The 13,819-nt window shown below is 33.2% G+C and overlaps 1 protein-coding gene across 4 annotated transcripts; it reads left to right on the forward strand.

Moving 5' to 3' along the window:
* Nucleotides 1–3,281: 3,281 nt before the first annotated feature.
* LOC114168335 (U2 small nuclear ribonucleoprotein A') lies at nucleotides 3,282–10,607 on the forward strand. 4 transcript variants are annotated; one of them, XM_028053115.1, is made up of 9 exons: nucleotides 3,282–3,369; nucleotides 3,704–3,825; nucleotides 3,910–3,950; nucleotides 4,090–4,219; nucleotides 4,307–4,512; nucleotides 4,799–4,972; nucleotides 5,264–5,314; nucleotides 5,632–5,805; nucleotides 10,412–10,607. In XM_028053115.1, exons 2-9 carry the CDS (start codon nucleotides 3,744–3,746, stop codon nucleotides 10,415–10,417), a joined length of 864 nt encoding a protein of 287 aa, XP_027908916.1. In that variant the 5' UTR covers nucleotides 3,282–3,369; nucleotides 3,704–3,743; the 3' UTR covers nucleotides 10,418–10,607. The 4 variants fall into 4 exon arrangements, with proteins under 4 accessions (XP_027908916.1, XP_027908939.1, XP_027908924.1 ...); XM_028053138.1 differs by having other exon boundaries at nucleotides 3,319–3,407; XM_028053123.1 differs by having other exon boundaries at nucleotides 3,369–3,542.
* The last annotated feature ends 3,212 nt before the right edge of the window (nucleotides 10,608–13,819 follow it).

Raw genomic sequence — 13,819 nt, forward strand, 5'->3', positions numbered from 1 at the left:
GTGTTAGTATTTTCAGCTCACAAAGCCATTTTCGGAGTTGTGGTGCTCACTGTTGGGTGTTTATTGTTGTTCACTAGCATCTGTCTAAGTAAGGGAAGCTAGGTTTTTCACATTTTTAGTATATTGCTTGCATCTGCCTCTGTTTTATGTTTAAAATGATTGGATATTGTTTGTGCCTTTGTGGGAATGAATTGTTGGATCTTGAGTTGAACTTTGCTGGTTTTGCACGCGTGAGAGTAGTGAGTTATGCTGAACTCGCCCAAGTGAGCGGGTTGGACTAGCTTGAGCGAGACCTCGACGTGCCCCTGTGTGCAATCTCGCCTAGGCAAGGGTTGGTGGCTTGAGCGAGGGGTTCCTCTCGCCTGAACGAGAGCTCTTTAGCCTGAGCGAGATTGGCAAAGTTGGTTGGATACTTGCATGTTTCAAATGGATGGATGGTTTGTTGCTTTAAAAAGTTAAGTGTGATGCTTTGTATGTTCTATATGATGTTATGGGATTGGAATTGATGAGCTTGGTATGATTATACGTATGACACATGATTTGGATGGTTGGTTAAATATTGACATGAGATTGGTATGCATGATGACTTTATGTTTGGTTGGTAAGACATGATTTTTGGTATGGTTTAGGACATAATGCCATGAATCTCTTGGTGAGATCTCATGGTGGTGCGTCATGGTTTAGGACGTAATTCCATGAGTCTCCTAGTGAGATCTCATGGTGGTGCCTCATGGTTTAGGACATAATCCCATGAATCTCCTGGTGGTGCCTCATGGTTAGGACGTAATCCCATGAATCTTTTGGTGAGATCTCATGGTGATGCCTCATGGTTTAGGACGTAATTCCATGAATCTCTTGGTGAGATCTCATGGTGGTGCCTTATGTAGGGATGGCAAAAATACTCGCGCCCGCGGATATTCGTGGATAAAATTCGTGACGGATAGTTACTACCCGCAGATATTTATTATCCGCGGGTAGCTGGTATTTTAATACCCACTTATAAATGGGTCGAGTACGGGTAGGGATGTCAACGGGGCAGGTAGGGTACGAGTAGTAGCTCCCCCGTACCCTACCCGCTAGATAAATATTTGCCCCGTACTCGTACCCATATCCGTCGGGTATCCATTGTGCGGGTATTCGCCTATTTTTTTCATATCCACGGGTATCCACGAGTACCCGCGGGTATTTGCAAAATTATTTAAAAACAAATATTTAATCATAAAATAAAATAAAATACATCACTGTCATAAATTTTAAATAAAGTTCAAATAAACTTAAGTTGATACAAGTCCAAATAATTGTAAAAGTAAATATAAAATGACATTCAACACAATGGAAATTCTTCAATTAATGCTTTGATCAACAAATTCACCTTCTCCGATTGGTTCCTGAAAAATAAAAAAAATAAGCAAATAATAAAACTCAATTGTCACATGCCAAGTATTCTTATTTTGATTCCATCATTTGACAACCAGCATACCATAAACATCATTGTCTATATAAGGTTTGATGTATATGCTCAATTTCAAAGAAAGGAAAGAGAAGAACATCAAGGGGTGCAAGTTTAGCGGGTACGGGTATCCACGGGTACAAATACTATGATACCCATACCCGCCCTGTTAACATTAGGGTATCAAAAATACCCGTATTTGCGGGTAGCGGGTATCCATTTTTAATATTCGTTTTCTACCCGTTGCGGGTTTTATCCGCGGATACCCGCGGGTACGGATTTTTTTGACATCCCTAGGTACGGGTATCATACTATCCGTACCCGCGGGTACCCGTTACCCGCAAAAAATTAAAATTTAATTTATATTTTATTAAGTTAAATTTAATTAAAATTAAAATTAACAGTATATTTTATTATGTCAAATTTAATTATAATTATAATTTTATTTTATTTTTATAGTTTTATATTAAAAAATTTATAAAATATATTTTTTTAAAAATATTTGCGGGTATCGGGCATCCACGGGTACCCGTGGGTTTTAAAAATATTCGCGGATATTTTTTAAGCGGATACCCGGCAGATTCTCTTTTTGTGAGTCGGGTTGCGGGTAGGCACTATCTGTGCCCGACCCGACCCGTTGCCATCCCTAGCCTCATGGTTAGGACTTAATTCCATGACCCTCTTGGTGGGAGCTCATGGTGGTGCCTCAAGTAATGGACGTAATTTCACGAATCTCTTAGTAAGGTTTCGTGGTGGTGCCTCAATATATATGTATCCGGATAATGGAGTCTTAGAGTCTTGTTGGTTGCTATCACATGGTTGAGTGATTTATGTGTTCTCGGCTTTTAAATTCATATGTTCAATTGTATGATAAAACCTTTCTACTCTAGCTTACCCTTTTGGTTTGCTTGTGTGTCTCGTGTGTGGTTTTCTCCTTTTTGGGATGATCATCAATTTATTGATGTGAGCAGATGTGAGAACTCCTGGTGATCGCAGTGGCGACGGGGATGCTGCAACTTAGTTGGACATGGTTTAGTGTTGGACTGTTGTCGAGCCCATGTTGAAGAGTTATTATTATATTGTAATCCCTTGCTCATGAGCAAGCTTTTGGTTGTTTGTTGATACTCTTGTATTTGATTCCTGGCATCACGTAGTGCCTCGTTTTTTTTTCTGGTATATTGGGGTGACTGTATTATCCTTTATACTTTAAGTCTTGTACCCTTGGATATCATAAGATGTACGATGTTTTATTTGAATAAATTTATCTATTAAAATTGGATGTTACATTTATCATTTTTAAAATTTTTAATTATCTTTTCTAATTTGATATTTTTTAAATTTATTTATTTTTTAATTATGAAACTTCTTATGAAATAAATAAAAATTATTTAAAATAAAATTATAAAATTTTTTATATTTAATTTCATAGTAATAATAATAAGAATTTTATTATTTTTATTAATTAAAAAAAGTAAACACGTGTATGTTTCCATTACTAACTTTGTAATTTTTTAACTTTTGAAAAACCTACTTGGAAACAACAATCTTTGTATATTGTTTTTTCATATTTGTAATCATTTTTTTAGATAGTTCTCATAGTATCTGTTCAAATCGCTACTTATAATTGTTGATGAAAAAATTCAGATAATAGAAGACACACTTAAACATGTTTTAAACATTAACAGTATCGTTTGTGAATAATCATGTTAAATGAAATAAAAAAAGAGAGTGTCGAAGTGTAAAAAACATTGTACAATTTAAAAAAAAAAAGTTTTGTGTTCTCTTTTAACTTTAATATTTTTACATTATCACTGGAGTTAATTAAATAGGAGGGAAGTATTATCTTGACTCCTTTTTAAAACACAAAAGATTAAAGGGGGCAGAAAACTGTAACCGGCTTGCTCCTACTGCTTTTCTAGGTTTTTGTCTTCTTTCATCTGCTCTGAAGTTTTTCGCAGTTAAATTTCACTGTTCTTCTTTCATTTCTCGTGTTTCTGCATTTGATTTTTAGATTCGTTTTTTGCTTGTTTGTTCGTGATGTTTGTGATGACCTAAAAGGGGTTTGAACCCTTTTGTAGTTCGGAGCAGCCCAGTAAGTGTTCTTTTGGGTGGTGACATCTACCGGGTCTTGCTCGCTGTGGTTTCATGAATGGCTGATTATTCTGTGTGTTATTGAATTATTTTTGGTTTGTAAAAGCACACTTTGTAATTTGACAACCATGCTCTCTAACTGCACAAGTTTCGTTCTTGCAGCCATTACTATCTTATTTCTTTTGCACTCTGAGTAGAAGAGATGGTGAGGCTCACTGCTGATTTGATATGGAAAAGCCCTCATTTTTTCAATCCAGTTAAAGAGCGTGAGTTAGATCTTCGAGGTATTCCTATCTCCCTCACACCTCTCCATCTCTCTCCTTCTTCACTATCCCTCTTCGATAATAACTTTGTCATGTTTTTCACAGGCAACAAGATAGCCGTGATTGAAAACCTCGGTGCTACTGAGGTGTGCAATTTAGTTTTCTTGTCTTTGTTTTAGTTTCCCACTTTCCCCTTGTGTTGTTGAGGTCTTTTTCATTTGAAAGGATGTATTAACTGGTTCAGTTTTCACAATTTTGAGTTCCTTTGTATTTAATTTCCTTCAGGACCAATTTGACACCATAGATTTATCTGACAATGAGATTGTCAAACTGGAGAACGTACCTTATCTTAACCGGTTGGGTACACTGATCATTAATAACAATAGGATTACTAGAATTAATCCCAGCATTGGAGGTACAGTTTTTGAACTTTGAACTGCACATTCTTTCCTATATTTTCCTCATTTTAGTGACCTTGTCTCTTCTGTCATTTTCATTGCAGAGTTCCTGCCAAAATTACACACACTAGTTCTCACTAACAACAGAATTGTAAACTTGGTAGAAATTGACCCTTTAGCATCCATTCCAAAGCTGCAGTACCTTAGTCTGCTGGACAACAATATCACGAAGAAACCAAATTATAGGCTTTATGTTATTAACAAACTGAAATCCCTCCGGGTTTTAGATTTCAAGAAAGTGAAAAATAAGGTAATGTATATTTTCCACTACCCATACTACTTTTTATTGGGCTTGCTGTTTGACATACGAAATATAGGATGTTCTGTTAGTGTCTGTGTTCGAGTTATAAGTCAGCATTTTGAGTATACTTATGAAATATAAGATGTTCTGGTAATGTCTGCAAGGCTTTTGTATCTACCAATTTTATAAAAAAGGGGAAAGATGATAGGTGTATTATTAGGTCTATTTCTTATTTCCAATTACACATGTTCTTCTATTATATTTCATTCTTTTCGTGGTTTCTTTAAATTAATAGGAACGGTTGGAAGCCAAAAGCTTGTTTGCTTCGGAAGAAGTGATGGAAGAAATTAAAAGGACGCCAGCCAAACCAATTTCACCTGCTGAAACTCCAAATGTTTCAGAGGCAGCTGAGGAACAACAAACACCCAAAGTGGTTGCTCCCACACCTGAACAAATTACTGCTATCAAGGTGCAATGATGATACTTGAACTCGTCATTTTATGTGTGGGTTACCACAGTAGGGTTGAACATGGCCCATATCCAACATGCATTCATGCTCAGTTCAGATCTATAATGTGTTCTCTTTTCATCTGTTGATACGCTTTGATAAATTGTTGATGAGAAGTTTTCCTTCTTTCTTCTACCCATATTTTTTCAGCAAACCATTGGAAGCTATTCCAAAAGTCCTAAGCAGAGGGACACACTCTGATAAATGCTAATCTTGTTTACCTGTGGTTTGACTTGTTTGTGGTTTATGCAGGCTGCCATTGTGAATTCTCAGACTCTTGAGGAGGTTGCTAGACTTGAAAAGGTACTTACTTTTCTAAATTAGAGAGTCGCTTATTGGATTTTAATTTGTTGTGTTTCAAACTCTTGCTTAAAGTATATTGATATTAATTTTAATGTATATCAATGTATTTTAATTTATTGTTTGTGTCAAACTCTTGCTTAAATTATATTGATGTTAATTTTAATGTATATCAATGTAATACTTATTAATTTCAATAATGGTGTAAACTAAAAAATGGTTTTAACTGTTGTAAACTGATTTTCCTTGTTTAATTATTTAATCTATTATGAAAAGGACTAAAATGATGCTGTACATCTAATCATTGTTCATTATTGCAGGCATTGAAGTCTGGCCAGCTTCCTGCAGATATAAAAGGCTTGAATGATAATATAGTGTTGGATAATGTTGATGAAAAACCTGAAGATATGATTCATAATGACGGAGGTCAAGCTGATGGTGAATCCAATGGTACACAAGAGCAGACAAATACCGATTCTACTTCAATGGAACAGGTATATGTTCTCTTTGACGTGTTTGTGACTTTTATTCTATATATTTGTTACAGTTCACTCATCATTATACCTCCATGATCCGCACCCTGATTGAGCCCCCTTTTCTAGCTATTTTGTTTGCCCGGGTTTTCAATTTGGTTGTTGTTTTAACTTTACATGACATGTTTGCATTGTACCATGTTCTTATTTGAGTCTATGCACTAACTTAGCTGCTGTTTTATAAGAAGATTAACTTTTCTTATTGGTTTTTCATCTAGTCGAGACTTTTGGAAATATGGATAAGGCACACTTGAGCTTTATCCATATTTCCAAAAAGTCTCGACTACATGAAAAATCAATAACAAAAGTTAATCTTCTTATAAAACAGCAGCTAAGTTAGTGCACAGACTCAATTGGTCTGGACTGGATTGTTTAACCAGTCCAACTGGGAACCCATTTGGAGTACCCAGGAAAGTGTATGATATATATGTCTTACTTCCTGCCATAAACTCTTGACAATGCGAATGAATTACCAAACCACGCTTTTGTTGACTATTCTGGCCTATCAAGAGGCTGACTAAGTTTGCAAACTAGACTTGATCCTCCCCATCTACAAACCTGATTTTGATATCCACATCAAAACCCAAGAGCTTGTTCCATGAAAATCTGATCATCATATCCAATTGATGTAGAGGCCAACTGTGAATTGCACCATAGCAAGAAAGAAGCAGATGTTGGCTATAACATAAAGAGTATCGTTTAATCAAGACCATATACTGCACTTTTGACAACTGATCTTTAAGATGATGATCCACAGTCCACCCACTATTAGAACAAGTTGTAATAGGATAGACCCAAAACAAGAAATTTCCTTTTCCAAAGAAGTGAAACCAACTCTTGTGTATTACTCACTTAAACAACTTGCATTTCAACTATCATAGTTTGTAACCATTCAAGATGATCTAGAGCTTCAAATATTTTTTTGAATAGAAATAGAGAACATTGAGGATAGAAAGAAGTAATGTAGACAATGATGTTAACTCAAAATTATAAACGGGATGGGATTTCACGTACATCAAATACCTATTGTAAGAGCCTTATACCAACCAATGCTTTCACTCGAGGATTCATTGTGAGTGACACAAAGGACATGAATTAGGTGGCAGGTCATGTAATTGTGGAACAATTCTTTGTGTCTTGTTTGGTATGTGATTAAAGGAGGTGGATTGTTGGTTTGATAGTGGTTTTGATTCTTTTCCTGGTTGGAGGTCTCGTGTAAGATAGAAGTGGAATCTTGCATGGAGAAAGAAAAGGAGTTTCGTCAAAGAAGGTAAAATTAGCATATATTGTCTAGTATTTGGAGAATAACATTGGTACAATTTTTGAAGGTGAGCCGGGCTCTGCAAAGAGCTTTCGAAAACATGGGGACACATAATGGATAAAACAGGTAGAACCAAAATCATGAGAAGCATGGTACAAGCATTCATTTGGAAAATTTATGCAATGTTGGATTTTATTTATAAGTGGTGAAGGTTGTCTATTTCTTTGAAAGCTGGTACTGATCTACACTGCCAATTTTGAATATGATCTTTTGCATTGATCAATAAGGTGTGAGCAATCTCAATTAAATGTCTAATTTTCATTTCATCTACCCATTTTGTTGTTGGGTATGAGGACAAGTTGATCCTATTGCTAAGGATTGAATAGATTCAACAGCATTTTCACTTTCTTTTAGAGTACAAACGGTTGTGATTAAGCTTTCCATTGAAGGAGTCTCACGGCTAGTGAAATTTTAATCCCAAACATAATTGAAATATGGGTTCATGCCCTTAGAAAAAAGATCATAATGTAAAGCTTATCAACTTTTTGCTTGTTTACCTCTGGTGAATTAACTTATAAGGACGTTTTCTAATGTTTGGCTGCTGCTTGGGTTGGGCGTAAGCAACATATGAAATAATGTCATTGTTGGTTTGTTTGAGACATGTTGGCTGTTGTGTTGCTTCTATGGATATTGGATATTGTTTTGGAGAGAAAATTCTTCCTAGGATTAGAGTGACTTTTACTTAGAGCATTTAAAATTGTCTGCCCCACATAGGTTGATCCGTTATATATAGACAATGCCCTTCCCATGATATAATTGAGAAAGTAAATAAGTTTAATAAATGGGAAGGCTAAGAATCCCTGATATTTGGTTATAACGTGATTCCCTGATTGCCATATTTTAGCCTGTGTCTGTCTGAAATAGCGGCAACTCTGCATAAATCTTATTAAATTTCCTTATAATCGATCCAAAATTGATATGGGCTGCATACCAGTAGGGCCATGACTGATCCTAGGCTGAATGGTAAACAAACTTCGAGCCTAGAGCCCTAAAGTTCATAAGGGATCAATTTGAAACTGATTTCAGGCTAGATGGCACAAAACCCTCAATTTCAGGTTGATAATGATCAATTTCAAATCTCAGGCAGGATGGTACGTATGCCCAAGTCTTGAGCTCAAGAGGGTGAAAAGGATCTCTTGTGCAGACATTGAATAATACGTGACACAATCGCATGTTTGTTGTAACCCGAACTGTTGTGTATTACGAGGATTTTTGTAATTATGGAGGTGGCTGCAATGTTTCACCAGTGAAATGTTGATCCTCTCTTTCGTAATTTTCTCCATCCTTTGCTCAAGGAACTGGAGCTTTCTCACATTATTAGGTACGCCATTGTAGCCCCTTTGTGTCCTCATATCATTACTTTCTCTTTTTATTATGTCACTGTTCTTCCACAAGTGGATTCTTATAAAGCAATATGTCCTCGGGCTAAGAACAATGAATTAGAGTCACTTGTCTAACAGGAACAGGGATACTATTGTATGTGAACTGGCCACTGATGGAGAGCCGATTTCTGCCTGTTGTGGTGGTGAGGGTACCCCATCTATTGTTTTGTACAAGACTTTTCCTGAGGCGGATTAGAGTCCGACTCCCTTTATTGGAGTTTGAAAAACGGGTATTGTTTATGCTAAATGTTGCCTTGATTGCATCCTAATAACTAGGTGTTGTCTGAGCGTTTGAGATGTTTCGTTAGGGGTTTGATGTTGATCACAGGTTAGGTGGTATACAACCTCTCAGTCGAAGTCCTAAAGAGCGGAACATATCAGTTTCAAATTGATCTCATGCCAGATAGTGTTGATATCATAAGCAAAAACCTCTAGGTTTTCTTCCAAAAAGAACAATAGGGCTCAAAAGTTCTTTGAGCTCCCAAAATGTTTGGTTCCACTACTGCCATAACACATCAGAAAACAGAAAGGGTTTCTATCACTGAGCACAATTCAATCAATATTTCCCTAATCGTGACTGGTAATTTTGCCACTGAGTTGCTCTGGAGTGATTGTGGGCTCCATAAAATCAGGAAATGAGTTGTGAGATGCTAACCCACTATCCCAACAGTAGCATAAAGACAACCCAAAAGGATTTTGGATCTGCAAGAAAGTGCCAGTGAGAGTGCGGAGAATTAAGAATAATATAAGGCTGTTGAAGAGACCAAGGCAGTGAGTACTGAAAAAGCTTGAGCTTTTTAGTTTTGACAAGTTATATATATCCCTTAGGTTCCAGAGATGAAGAAAGGAGTATTGATAGGCCAGCTAAGGTAGATAAAGGACAGGGGGAGTTGGATAAAGTGAAGTGCATCAAGGATAGATAAAGAAGCTAAAATATTGGTTACAAGGTAGATATTAACAAGCTATTTAGTGTGTTGTTAGGGTGAGTGTCTGCAAAATTGATTTTGAAACTTTAACGTTTTTATTATATGACTGAGTATAGTTGTTTTTTGTCCAATGCAAACAGCTGCCTAAAATTGAGTTAACCCAATTTGACTAAGGGTGCGATTGAAATTCAGTTGGAACATGTAAACAAACTTTTGGTTTTCATTGGATATTGTGCTAACATGTTTGACATTTTTTTTTTCTAGATCTAGTAAGAATCAAAATTTACTTGAAACTCCACTTGACTTAAAATCTAGTAGTGGTTTACAAGTTGAGTTCAACTCAATTCAATTTCCTATTTCTTAACGTGAAACGAAACATTTGAACAGATATCTTGACATGATTTTGCATGTTTCAATGTGAATCCTTGATGAAGAACATGATTTTTTATTTTATTTTATTTTTTTACATTCTAATTGGCTAAACACAAGACGAGAACCAAAAGTAGTTGGTTTACAAACTTGCTTCATGAATTTGAGGTCTAAACATCTGTATGATGTAATACAGAGAAATGATATATTATAATCAGCTAAGTGAGTGGCATTTAATTGAAAAAGTGTTCACGAGAGCGGATTTAATGCATTTGATGTTCGCAAATAGCAACTAGCACTAGTTTATGTACAGCAGTGAAGCATGGTAAAACTTGCATATCAGCAGGTATTCATTAAAATATAAATATTTGAACTATATAATGTAAGAGTAATACTGTATGGCATAAATACCGTAATTATTCTGTCCTACTCAAAATAGTGTATCTTGTCTTTTTTTTTTTTTTTTTCCATGTATTGATTTCTGCATATTTGGCAGCTTTATCTTTATATGTTTCATTCATGTTGTAATGCTCTAAGCGTGCTTCAATTTTCATTTTATTTTTGTGCAGGATTAGAGTAAAGATTTTGAAGTGGGCTTCAACTTTAGTGTCATGTTCTTGGTAATTTTCCATGAAAGTGTGTTTGATGAATTTTCTGTAGTGAAGACTCTACTTTTCTACTTGATTTTACATTACTTTAGAAGTTGAATTTGATGTTTCAATTTCACTCATGGTGAATAATTGTTTCTGCCTTTTTTGATTGGAAGTCGGAGTCAGTGCAGAACAACAAATCCAACGATTAACCTAATCTGAATTATAGAACTATGACACAATCAAATCCAAATTAATAAAATGTTGAATTGAATCGTACACAATAAATAATCCAAATAAACAAAAATGTTGAATTGAATTGCACTTGTCTTTTTACCGGAGTTATTACTTGCTGTTGAACTTGTTTTATTTTCAAATTAATTCTTTAATTAATTATAATTTAGGATCTATATTGATGTTTAGATTTTAATTTTTGTTTGTATCAAGCTGTTGCTTTAAATTATATCGACGTAATAGATTAACTATTGTGAATTATAAAGTGTGATTATATTGATAATATCTTCTTGTAATGAAACATTATTTTGCAGTGGATCTCACAATTTTTTTTGTTAAGTATGTTTTTGATATTTGAAGTTTTAGTAAAATTTAGTAAAATTTAAATTTTTTTTTTTTAGTTTTGATCAATTAATCATTATTTTTAAAAATGTGTGAATTTAGTCATTTTAATTAAATTTTGTTAAGTTTATTTAATGTTTCAAACACATTTTATGATAGTATTTGAATTGTTTACATTGTTTGACACATTTTTACTTTTGTCTTATGGTTAATTCAAATATTATTATAAAATGTATTTAAAATGTCAAATAAATTTAGCAAATTTTAGTAAGAAAGATTAAATTCATGCATCTCTAACGATAAAAGACTAAATTGATATAAAATTTAAAAAAGAACTAATTCTAAAATTCATTAAAAGTTAAGAAATTAAAAAAATATTTTAAATCTTAAATCAAAAATACAAAAGTGTAACTTTATTGTGATTAGTATATATATATATATATATATATATATATATATATATATATATATATATATATATATATATATATATATATATATATATATATATGAGAATATAGTAAGTTTCACCACTCTCTGTCACTCTGAAACATATATTTATGTGAAACTTATGTGTTGATGTGTGTTAAGTTATCATATTTAAAAATAATAATTTTTTACTCATTTTATTAAATAATAAAAAATTAAAATATTTAAGATAATTTACTAGTTGAAATGTGTAATTATTATAATCTATAATTGATAGATAATATAAATGAGATAACAATGTTCTTCCATTTATTTAAGATAATATTTATTAGATAAGATTTATTTTATAATTAAAGTTAATAAAATCATAGAAGAATTTCAGTAAAAACTCTTCTCTAAATTTAATCAATTGAAACAAAATGTTATATCTTTACAAATTATTCTGTAATGCATTTTTCTTCTGCAACTTAAGTAACATGATTTTAACTTTAAACATTAGAATTTACCGTGCAACAATTTTTTTATATGGAAGTATCATGAAAAATAAATGTTTCAGTATGTTTTCTTCTATATGAACTTGAATCACTCACATCATTCTAGTGATTATATGTTATAAAATTACACCAATAAGACAATTACATATAAAAGTATAATTATAATAATAAAAAATATAATGTATGTCTTGTTAAGTTAACATTAGCAAACAAAAACATACATCATTAACTTATTAATTAGGTTAAGAATCGACCAAATTCAAAAAATAGGTAGGTTAAGGATAGATAGAATTAGTGCAAATTTTTTTATCTAAAATTGCGATGTTTGCATATATTATTAGTATTCAATAAAATATTTATGAATGATTTTCAATGTACCAATTTTAGACGGTATGTTTTATTTTGGGAAAGGAAGGGTCTTTAGTAGTGAAAAAGATGAATTTACAATTTTCAAAGTTAAGGAGTAATAATGAAGGAAGGATATGAGAGATATTATTATATTAAGTTGAGTAGTCTTTATTCATATGAAGGATGAAATGAGCTTTTTGGGGAGTTGTAATAATTTATATCATATTGAAGATAAAATAGAAAATAAATTCAGTTGTTAATAGTGGAATTGTTATATTTAATTTATTTAAAGATTTTTGGTAAGATTTTTAATTAACTTTCATTCAAAATTTATATGGATTTAATGAAATATCTATAATTAAGGGACCAATTATCAGAGTTATCGCTAGAGACAAGAAGGTTAGGTCTCTTATGAGCATGTCAGGTCCAAGTTGAAGTTCACTTGAGCTAAGGAGAATGTGAATACCTAACATAGGATTCTATAATCGTAAATACTATATTAAGATTTAATTGTGAACTTTGTATTTTGGGTCTAAAAATATAAGATTTTCTTTAGACCATGTATTGAGTCTTAGAGGGTTTGTGGGCCTTTAGACCAAGAAGAATTGAGCTAGATGTTGGGCCTTGGAGTGGAGCGCATATAATATAGGGTTTAAACCCTAATTTGCGCCAAGTTTGGTGTTTTGGATCAAGAAGAATTGGGCTACATGTTAGGCCTTGGAGTGGAACGCATATAATATAGGGTTTAAACCCTAATTTGAGCCAAGCTTGGTGGACAAACTTTTCCAAGTAGAGTCTACAAGTATGGCACATGTGACTTGCTTTGGTGGCAAGTCACACCTTGCACATGCCTTTTTTTCTTAGCTCAAATTACAACATTCTAAACCATTCCACCCACTATTTTTTTTTTTTTCTGAAGAACCTATCTCTCATTTTCTTGTATAAATAGAGAGCTCTACGTCTTGTAAAATATTCACAAAATTAGTAGAGTTATGTTGTTGAAATGCATACACATTACATTCTCTTTGTGAATCAACTTAGGCTAGAGCTTTCCTTAGTGATTTCCTATAGTCTCCTTCCTTGAGTGTTGGCGAAACCTCACTTGAGAGCACTTCTGCCTTACCATAGCCGAACCATTTCTTCTCATTTCTCTCTTACTTTTGTGCATCAACTCAATCCATGGAGTTCTCTTTCACTTGCTCATGGACTCCAAGCTTGAAAATGGACTAATCAGGGTATGTTTTTGAAATACTTGTGAGTCGAAAGAAATAACATTTTAAGCTTAAAATAAAAAAAATTGTTTTGAAAGTAACCAATTTAATTGATTTTTCCTTTTTGAAGATAAAAACTATTATTTGTGACTTCAATTATATATAGTATAACCTTTTGTACATAAATTTTCTTTTTTTTTTTGTCAATAATACAATGTCTAATATTAGTAAGCACAATGTTTAATACTTATTTATAAATATTGAAACATAGAACTTAGTGTTTGTTTTATAAAAGAATAAAACATGTTGGAAATCATCTAAGTTGTCTT

This window comes from Vigna unguiculata, chromosome 2 (genome assembly GCF_004118075.2).
Source record: "Vigna unguiculata cultivar IT97K-499-35 chromosome 2, ASM411807v1, whole genome shotgun sequence".
NCBI lineage: Eukaryota > Viridiplantae > Streptophyta > Magnoliopsida > Fabales > Fabaceae > Vigna > Vigna unguiculata.

What these genes read in the sequence shown, in the direction of transcription:
- LOC114168335 (XM_028053115.1), top strand. Translation starts at nt 3,744, where the DNA reads ATGGTGAGGCTCACTGCTGATTTGATATGGAAAAGCCCTCATTTTTTC. An exon ending in TCAAGAAAGTGAAAAATAAG is followed by an intron (nt 4,513 to 4,798) that starts GTAATGTATATT and finishes TTAAATTAATAG; the next exon opens with GAACGGTTGGAAGCCAAAAG. An exon ending in AACAAATTACTGCTATCAAG is followed by an intron (nt 4,973 to 5,263) that starts GTGCAATGATGA and finishes TGGTTTATGCAG; the next exon opens with GCTGCCATTGTGAATTCTCA.